The sequence below is a fragment of the Charadrius vociferus genome, unplaced genomic scaffold (assembly GCF_000708025.1).
Source record: "Charadrius vociferus isolate BGI_N301 unplaced genomic scaffold, ASM70802v2 scaffold7, whole genome shotgun sequence".
NCBI lineage: Eukaryota > Metazoa > Chordata > Aves > Charadriiformes > Charadriidae > Charadrius > Charadrius vociferus.
The window spans coordinates 3,662,161-3,672,071 of record NW_009649308.1 but is presented as its reverse complement, the minus strand read 5'-3'; the positions used below and the strand labels follow the sequence as shown (position 1 = coordinate 3,672,071).

General features: G+C 56.3%; 1 protein-coding gene across 1 annotated transcript in view; it reads left to right on the top strand.

Moving 5' to 3' along the window:
- Window positions 1-4,961: 4,961 nt before the first annotated feature.
- Window positions 4,962-9,911, top strand: part of CD99L2 (CD99 molecule-like 2) — an 8,263-nt gene continuing 3,313 nt past the window's right edge. The window contains exons 1-4 of the mRNA XM_009889321.1: window positions 4,962-5,172; window positions 6,034-6,114; window positions 6,848-6,940; window positions 8,880-8,942. Coding sequence (XP_009887623.1) covers window positions 4,962-5,172; window positions 6,034-6,114; window positions 6,848-6,940; window positions 8,880-8,942 — 448 coding nt within the window. The remainder of the gene's footprint in view (window positions 5,173-6,033; window positions 6,115-6,847; window positions 6,941-8,879; window positions 8,943-9,911) is intronic.

Genomic DNA, 9,911 nt, shown 5'->3' with positions numbered 1-9,911 from the left:
GCCGCGCTCGTCGGCTTTCGCACGGCGGGAATGGGGTTCCACCTGCAATGGGGCATCACCCGCTGCCGGCCGTCCCTGCGGGCACACGGGGGAGGCGTTGGCATCCCTCTTCTCGATGGGGAACACGGCCGTGGGGATGGGACATCTATTACTTACGCACACACCCCCGGCAGCACCTTAACGCCGAGCGCTTTGCCAGGGGAGAGGAGCCCGTAGCAGGTTCCCAGCCACAGACCCTGCATTTAAATCCCCCTCAGGTTTGCTGAGTGTACATTTAAATAGACAGCAAATGAAACGAGATGTGATGTGCGAGTAAGTGAAACCGGAGCTGGAGGTGTTGCAGTACTTAGTGACCACTCTCGGTAGAAGTTTTTCACCGAAATGCTGATACCTGCTTTCTGACGGACTGGTACCTTCCCGTTGTTATTGTCCTTGTCAGTAAAGCTTTAAATTTATTCATGAAGCACGCTGGAGCTCAGGTGGCAATAGCTAAATCCATTTAGCAGTAGGAATAAGAGGAAAGCCATTTTAATGTTCTCTTGCAGTGCTGCAGTACTTAGCAAACCCAAAGGATATTAATTACTCAGCATGCTCTGAGATGTAAAAGCATGAATTTATCAAGACAAATACATCCAGAACTAGGGTAAGTCAACAGTAATTAACGCGATGCAAAAAAAAAGACAGAGAAAGGAAGGATTAGCTGGCCCTATCGCAGGAGGACACGGTGTAGCACCGAGTTATCCCTGGGATATTATAAAGTGACTGGGGTTGTGGGGAGGCGTCTCTAACAAAAAAACCCGCGTGTGCCCATCAGGTGTATCCCTGGGCTGGGGGTTCGGTCCTGGTTCGCCTTCCCAAGGCAGAATGATGCAGGAGGTCTCTGAAATGCTAAGTTGTGCTTGGCAGCCAGCAGCAGCGTTTTCGTGCGGAGCCTTTGATGTTGGAAGGCGCTTGCGAAGAAGAGGTGCATAGGGCTTTTTTGTTTTTCACTGAATTCGTCTGCGCTGTCCCAATGTTTTCACGGTGTTTAGCAAATGTATAATGGTGAGCACAGCCACAGATGAGTGGCAGCTCGAGAGATGAATTGGTAGGCGCTCCTTGACAAATTTAAGCATAGCGTGTGTTTTTATCCCGCATCCATTAGGGCAGACAAATGGAAAATCCAGAGATGACTGCTCTGCAATTTAGCAGTCACAGCATTTGGAGAAGGCTGATGTCTTCCTCATCACCGATGATGGGTCAGGCTTGGAAAAAAAAACCAGAAAGCCCTTTAAAAACTAAAGCAATTTAGGCAAATGAGTCTATCCATGCTGTATTTAAAGGCGGTTTACTTTGTGTGGAGAAAGAACAACCAGCGCTGATTCTTTGTCTGCAGGTCATGGGGACGACCCAGGTGACTTCAGCCTAGAAGATGCTCTGTATGACCTTACCACCAAGCGGCGTAAGTCACATTTATTTATTCTTTTAAAGAAGAGGAAACAAATAGTCATTAACGGATGCAATTTGTTCTTTGGGACCTGATGCTGGTGGGAGGGTGGTAGAGGATATGGGCTACCTCCTCGTCCCTGCCCGATGCGATGTCCGGGCTTGCCAACAGGTGGGACTGGGATAGTCCTGGAGAAGCTGGTCGCTCACCGTGTGCCCTTCGCTTTCTGACTCCCGTCAGCAAACTGCAGGGGCACACCAGTGCTTTGACGTAGCCACAGCACTGAGCGTGTCCTTTTGGCTTCCTCGCGTTCGTTGGTAACACCTACCGTGGAACATGTTCCTCTTTGCCTGGAAGCCAATGCGTTAACTGCTCTCCTTCTCCAGCCAGCGAGGACAACCCCTGGAGCCCGGCGGGGCAGGGGCAGTGCCAGGTCCTTCCCGCAGCGCCCGGGGGAAGCAAACGGCGCGTTGGGTGGCTGCTCCGCTTTGCACATTTTCAGATGCCACCCATCAGTTAGGGGAGGCTCGTTTCTGAAGGGGGTGCCTTGCTGCTGCCATGCTGATATTTAATAATTAGCTTTGAAATAGATAATTTTTATGTACGTTGAGGCCGGGCTGTGTCGCTGAGGGGACAGCGGTGCCTGGCAGAAACCGCGGGGAGGGCAGGGGGCCGGCGGGGGGGGTCGCACCCCACTGGCAGCAGGAGATTAAGCGGAGCAGCTCTCATTTTACACCCGAAAGAGAGAAGCTGACTGCCAGCGCAGCAGCTCCTCACCCCCCCAGGGGCATGTCGCACGCCTCCCCCAGCGCTGAGCCCAGGAGCTGTCTGCACCCAGACACGTCCATGGCTCCCCATTGCTGCCCGGCCACGGAGACGCCACGGCAGAGCTGCAGACGCCGGTACCCAGGACCCCTCGCTGCCCATCCCTCCCCATGCGGTTCATGGTGGCTGTCCCCAAGGCCAGCGTCCGGCCGGAGGGTAGCGGGGGGCACTCTGCGAGCGATGCCGGCCTCTGTGATCACACCAAATACACCTACAAGTATTTAAGTGAGAGCTATAACAGGATTTGAAACCTCTTACTTTATAGTCTAACAACACACAGACGCCTGTGCTGTGTTACATTGGAGCTTACGCGGAGTAAAGAGTCAGGATGCTCCGTGCATCCCTCCCGCAGCACGCCGGGTTTTTTTTTAGCAGGAGGGGGAGAGGGGCAACCATGGGGTATCAAACTTGGTCACGGGTCTGAGGGATCTCATTTAGGATTCTGCAAGTCCTTTAATACAGTATGTGGGGAGACCTGGTTAGAAACGCCTAACGGCCCCCCTGTGCAGAGGGAAAGCAGCGTTTCTCCAGGCTGGAGCGCCAGCCGAGAGCAGGGGGAAGAGGCAGTGCTGTCCCCGCCGCCTGCCCGGCTGCTGCATCCCGCTCTGGACTTCATCGCATCAGCCCCGGAATAAAAGCAAACGAAGAGTCTGGGGTCGGGTCACAGCAAACCATACTGGCACACGGGAAATGGAGCCCAGCAGAAGCACTCCTGTATTCAGAGGCGCAAGTGGAAATTAATGGGAATAGAGCAGCCACAACTCTCGCTCATAATTTATTCATATACTTGGTAATGCTAGCCCCTATTAATAGATAGTGGTTTACAGGGGGTGAAAAAAATAAATAATCAAACCCCCTAAAGGCTGACTGAAGCTTGTTTTACCCCAAGAGCAGTCAGGGGAGCCGGTATCCGAGCATCGGGGTGTCACCAAAATTCCTCCAGCTGACGGGGAACATCCCATACATAACACAGCACTGGAAATTATCTGTCGTTTAACTAACCGACCGGGCAGGGGACAGCAAAACGTTAGCAGCTCGCTCTTGTTTTTTAGGCTGTTCTGTACAGTATCTGTCCTTGCTGTGTTTGCTGCTGTCTCCGGGAGTCTCAGTTGGGCGCAGCTGGTGAGAGGGCTCTGCGTTCCGCGTGGTGGGATGCTGCCCTGCGCGGCGGCAGCGTGCGGCCCCGGAGCCAGCGGTGCCCGGCAGAGCTCTGGGCCCGATCCTGCGCGGGGCGGCAGCGCAGGCGGTCCTACACGCTGCGGCCACGCGCCCTGTGCGTGGAGCTTTCACGGCTCCGGGCTGCGGGTTTACAAACACAGACCAACGACGGTCAGCTGGAAAGCCTGTGGTGAAATCTCTGCCGTTTATTCTCAAAGCAGGAGTGACGCGTTTTCGGTGATGCCCACGACTAACATTTTCCTCCCTGTCTCTTTTGTCACAGCCACTCCCAAGGGCCCCAGAAAGCCAGCAGGTGGGACAGGTGAGACCTTCTTGTGTGCATATATCATTTCAGTTTGCGTATCATTTGAGTTTGCTTCCCACAGGGGTTTGAAGCGTGCGAGCCCCTCCACGGGCTCAGCTGAGTGCTGCTGCCTTGGCAGAGGCTTTGGCATGGACACCTTCACTCGCCCGTAAGAAAGCTGGTGCCAGCGTGCGTGTGTGCACTCCTCCCATACGGCCAAAGTAAATGCAATATTGATATTTCTGTCCATGCTGAAGGCGAGTGGCATTGGAGGATTTACAGCCAGGGCTGAATTTCGCACACTTTGCAGTATCCGAATGGAAAAGACACAAATCAGCGCTCAGCTGCGCGAGGGCTTTTGTTTCTGGCTGTGTGGCACCGGCAAGCTTTGCCTCCAGAAGGGAGCCCAGAGGATATTTTTCTTCCTTTTTTTTTTTTCTCCAAGATATCCCCGATCTCCACGGAAAGGCCCCAGTCTGGTGACATTTCCGCATCCAGGGAAAAAATGTTTGTGCCCATCAGATGTCCTGGCTGGCCGGCTCCACAGCATCTGCCCCGGTTGAGGAAGCTCCCTTAAATTCACCCGAGTTTCATGGCTGGCAGCTCCTCTGGCCAAATGTACCTACTTAAATATAGCGTGGTCACAAGAGCCGTGGGTTGCTCAACCCCGCCAGCGGAGCCTGAAATAAACTGCAGCAGGGCAGCGCTCAGAAGCGAACCTGCTCGCCCCTGCCTGAGGATCTTGGCACAAATTTAAGCAAATCTGACTGTCCAGCTCCCTGGCCACCATGCTCTTTGCTAGGGACAAGAAAAGCCAAGTGCCAGAAGCGAACGCGGGGTGCCATCATTTGGATCGCAGCCCGAATGAGAGGTTGTTTGATCCAATAAACCTTCCCCGGGAAATGGATGCATGCCGAGGCTGAGGCTGAGTCTCGGCGAGTTTCTTCTTCCCCGAGGACTGCTTTTTGGATGAGTGGTGGCACTGAAGGTCTGCAGTGGGTCCCCGTGCCCTTGCCCCATCTCTTGTTCACGCTCCACTCTGCCCAAGGTCCCTCGTGGGTGGCTGTGCAGGGAGCGGAGCGGGTCCTGGCCACTGGCTCGATCCTCACAGCACCTTCTCACCCGCAGCCTCCGCCTCTCGGGAGATGCTGCAGGACACCGACAGGTTTCCCCCCGAAACGCATTATTCTGGGGTCGCTCGGGCGGGGGGTGGACAGGAGCCAGAGCTCGGGTGGGAAGAGTTAAACGATGGCCAGGCTGATCCAGCACCCGCAGAGCTGCCGCCCGGCGGATGCGTGCCGAAAGCCTCGCACCGTCCCCACAAAGGATGGGGCGTTTAACAACCCCTTCTCTCCTACAACAGGCTTTGATTTGGCTGATTACTTTGACACCCCTCTGGAGCCTACCACCAAACCAGCCAAGCCGACGCTGAAACCCTTCCCCAGGCCGGACAAGCCAGGTACTGCGCAGCTCCCCGCACCCCGGCGGGGTGCACGCCTGCTCACCTTCAGGGCTCCAGATGGGGGAAAATGCTCCCCGAGGTGACTGGGAGCCATCCCGGCAGCTGGGAGGCTGGGATCGGGGGCTGACAGATGAGCTCCGACAAGTTTTGGTGACCACCTCCTCCTGCTCCGCTACCGCTGTGGTAGCGGAGCCGGCAGCGGAGATGCTCCAGGCCCTCGCTGATGTGCCAGGAGGGTTGGCACCAGCATTTGGCCATCCTCCCTCCCTCCCTCCCTCGCTGCCCAGGAGCCCCCTGCATGAGCCATATCGGGGGGCTTCGCCCAGCAGCATTTCGTAAAGGTTTTAACCAGAACGGAGCCGTTTGCTGCTATTAGGTGGGAGATTTCATCACCAAATTAGCACATCCTTAAGTATCATTTCGGCGGTGCCTGGTCCTGCTGCTGCGTGCCGTGGACCACCGGTGGGGGTGGCCCGGGGCTGCTCATGGTGGCACAGCCCCCACGAGCGGGCAGTGGCGTGCGTCGTGCTGCCAGCAGCATGTTTGGGGGGGGATTTTCCCGGCAGTCCTGCTTGTCCCCTTCTCAAATTCAAGCCCCACTGACGCGTGCCCCGGCACAGGGGATCCCCACGAAGTTGCCTACCACCCACACCGAGAGCTCGAACATCTCCGGGGCACCAATGGGCTCGGGGTGCCCCCGGTGTAAGGGGCAGCGGAGGCTGTGGAGAGAACACAGCATCGAAATTGCCCCAGCGGGTGTCCCTGTGGGGAGGGGGTTCCCCTCCCAGCGCTTGTCCGAATGCATGTTTGAGAGGGTAACATCATTTTGGTGTCTTTTTTTATTTTTTTTCTCTTCAGACAACAGCTTTCGGGATGTCATCCGCACCACCACGACCAAGCAGCCAAAAACTACAAGGGCCCCCCCCAAGCATAACCCAGGTGAGGGCAAGCTCCCCAGACCCCGCGCCGGCGCCCCGGCACAGGCAGAGGCTTGGGGACGCGCGGTGGTGGCGGCACTGCCCCTCGCCCTGCTATGTCCAGCCTCCAGTTTGTTTGTTCACATGAGACATCTAGGAAAAAAAAAAAAAAATAGAAAACCAGAGGGCAGACAGGGTATCTCGGCACCCTGTCAGCCGGGCGCTTTGCTGCCGGTTCGGGTGGAGTTTTGGCAAAAGGCGCTCCCAGGCTTCAAAAATAAATAATCAGTTTTGGGATCGGAATAAACTCGGGTGCAAGCTGGCGGGAGGGCTGAGGAGCTCAGGTTGGCTCCGTGCCGCCGTTTTCGCTGCCGTTTAGCGAAGGCAGTAGCTGCTCTGTCAGAGCCGGGCTGCTCGGGGCACCGGCGGGGCGGTTCGCAGAGGAAAATAACACCAAGCAGGCAGCACGGCGCGGCCTCCTCCGTCCCCTCCCGGGCATCCACCGCGCGAGGCCCTCTCTGCGGGAAGAACGTGGCATTTCTCAGCGCGGCGGCGCGGGGGCACGAGAGGGGATGGGTTGGGAAGATCTGCCACGACGCTGCGTAGCGAAACCGGGAGATGCTCGCGGCGGGGGCTTCGTCTCTTTCGCCAACACTTTTCCCTGGCAAAGCGGAGCATTTCCTTGATTAATTAATTATTGCAGAGTTCCCCATCCTGTGGCCAGCACTGCTAACCCCCGTTTTTTTTTTTTTTAGCAAAGGATCCTATGGATTTTGACTTGTCTGATGCCCTTGATGATAAGAACGATGGGAAAGGTGCTGGGAGGCCGGACATAAGACCAGGTGAAGGTACGTTGACTTCCCCTCTCTGTCCTGCTTGCCACCAGCCGGGTACCGGCTCTCGCTGCCGGACACCATCCCCGCTAAGCGACGGGGTATGGAGAAACAACGGCAAGGTCGAGAGGCTCCTGCCTGCAGCCAGTGCCCCGCTGCCCCTGCTGAGGACGCGGACACCCCTGCCGAGGAGGGGGACGCTCCTTCCTCTGGGACGGCTGGGATGGAGGGAGCCCCTGCCTCGGCGGTCCTTGGCAGCGAGCGGCTCTGCCTAACAACCTGTTGCCTGTCTGCAGGTTTCTTTCCCAGGGTCTCTTCTGACCCATTAAATTGCGGCGATTGTGTTAAGTTCCCCCTCGTCCCCGAACCTGACAGCTATTTAACCGAGGGCACGTGCTGCTGGGGTTCACACTCGTTGCCAAGACATAAATCTAGAGCAGGCTTAAGTCCTGGCATAACATACGCTGTGAGCTGGGAGATTTTTTTTTTTTTTTCCATCTCTAAAATACTCCGGTGAATGAATCATTTGTCTATGAGGATTGTTCCCTTGAGCACTTGAGCTAGAAAACAGACTTTGCACGGCTAGTTTATTGATGGCGAGATGGCCGTATACCCTGCTCGCACGTGTAATTAATAGTCAGATATTTTATTAGATTGTATTAACTAGGTGACTTGTCTGCACTTTGATATTCTGGGCTTGTTGAGGTTTCAGACCCCTGCAGGAAAGGTCAGGGTGTCGAACCGCTGGAACGTGGCACCGGTCACAAACCAGCGCAGGCGTTCCCCCATCATCACTGCACCCCTGCCTGCCTGGGACCGCTCCAGGCTCCGGCATAGGCAGGGCTTTTTCTCTTTTTACTAAGCCCATAAATCTGGTTTTTGTGGTAAGGTGGTGAGTAAGGCAGTGTCTTCCAGGCCGTTCAGGCAAAGGTAACCCTTCCCAAGGCGCAGCATCAGGGAAGGAGCCTTTTGCAGGCTCGGCGTTGGGTCTCTTCTCCCAGCGCGCGCCCCTTGCTGTGCCCCGCGGCTCCCTCTGGCACCGCAGCTTCAACACCTCCGCGCATTGGCCTGCCCGTGCCCAGGCCCTGTCTCTCTGCGCTCATCCTACACAGATTAAACATTCCCACAACCAGCCGGGGCTGAGCAGCCAAAACATGTCACGAACTCGTAAATACATCGGTCATTTCAGTTAAAAATAATACTACAGTAGTATTTAAACTTTGATTCAAGGGTATTTCTTTCAAGCTAGACTTAAAAGTCACCTTTTACCTCTTTTATGAGTCTAAAATAATTTGGGTTCAATGTTTTGTTAACATCTGGTAGTTGCAAGAGAAGCAGAACTGTGTAGTGGCCAGTCCCAGTTCTCACTGGGGACCAAGTAGCTGGCTGACTGGGAGCCACTGGTTTAAACGGGCGTGCAAACCCCGGCTCTGGGCCTTGCCGCACAGAAAGCCCCACACAGCTCTTCAAAATAGCCGGAGAGCTTTAGACAAAAATACTCAAATGAGTAGAGCAGCCTCTGCCTGCCCGGCAGAGGAACATTCCCCAGGAGCGGGGGTTTGCAGGAGGCCAGTCCCACCCCGGGCGCCTGATGCTCACTGGTGACCCTCCCCCAGAATACCCCAAAAATTCCAGTTTCCAGGCCCTCCCCATCCAAAGGCAGTGGGTTTTCGGGATCCCTCTCATCCCAAGCAAGCCAGGCGCTATTTGTCCTTCCTGTTACATTGCTTTCCAGGCAGCTCGGGCTGCAGTCGCCCTCCCGGGGAGGCGGCTGTGATGTTTTGCTGGGTGATTTTGGGGCTGTGTGGGTCGAGAAGGTGGGCTGCCCCGCTGCCGAGGGCACACGAGAAGCCTGTACCAGCTCTCCAAGGGGGAGCCCGTGGCCACTACCTCCCAGTGGGGCCACGTCTCCCTTTGGGTGCCAACCACCGTTTGTTCCTGTTATTTTTTTAAGCATTTTCAGACGACGATCTGGCCAGCATTGTGGATGGCGGCTACAGCCCGGATGAGAAGAAAGGTAAGCGGTGATCTACATGTGTTCATTTGCTTTCGTAGTCGCAGCTCAGGCAATAATCACAGTATCAGCCAACCTCGCCTTCCCACGGGGGGACATGTGTGGGGAAAGGGGCTCTCAGCCATGGGGACAGAGGGGGACTCAGTTTTTGGCCGCCGTAGTCACACCTTGTGCCAGTGGTTGGAGGCTCTGCAGCTCCAGCCGCCACCAGGGCAGACGGGACCCGCATCTCCCCATCCACCTCGAAAGCAGACGCCCGCCCCTGTGGCGCGAGAGGGTTTGCCTTCCACCACCCCACCGCTGACGGTTGAAATGAGGAGGAAAACCAGCAACGATCGGATAAGCCTGTGCGTTCGCGAGGATCCACAGCATTAAATATTAAAAGCAGTCGAGTAAAGAGATGAACACCACAAGCCCAATCAACGTTTAATGAGTCCCCGTGCCAAGGACAAACCGCAACAGAGGCATTAATACACCGCTGACCTGCTTCCATAAATTCAGGATGTGAGTGACTCGGTAAGGACTGCAGCTTCCAGCAGGAGCGGCTTCTCCTCCCAACCCAGCCTCTCCAGGGAAGGCGATTTTACACTGGACTTCAATCCAAGTGAGGATTCCCTGACATTACAGAGTTTGGCCAGTCACCCCGCTGTGACGGCCCAAGTGCACGGCGTAACTACCTGACGACGTGTCATTTATCCGCTCGTGACGCGGAGGTGACGTTAACGGTGGTGCAGGAAGGGGTGTCCCCTGTGGAGGGTCCCCCCAAACACGTGCGGTGGGAGAGCAGAGCGGCTTCACAACCCTGGGAGAAACGGCGACGAGCCGCCCCGGGCGGAGGTGTGGGGCCACAGGGACACGGTGGCCCACAGGGCACAGACTCACCCCCAGCCCAGGGCTGCCCCTGGGGCCGCACTGCCACCCCTCCCCTGCATGCCCGCTCCCTCCGGGGCTGCCCGGTACAGCGGCGGGGGG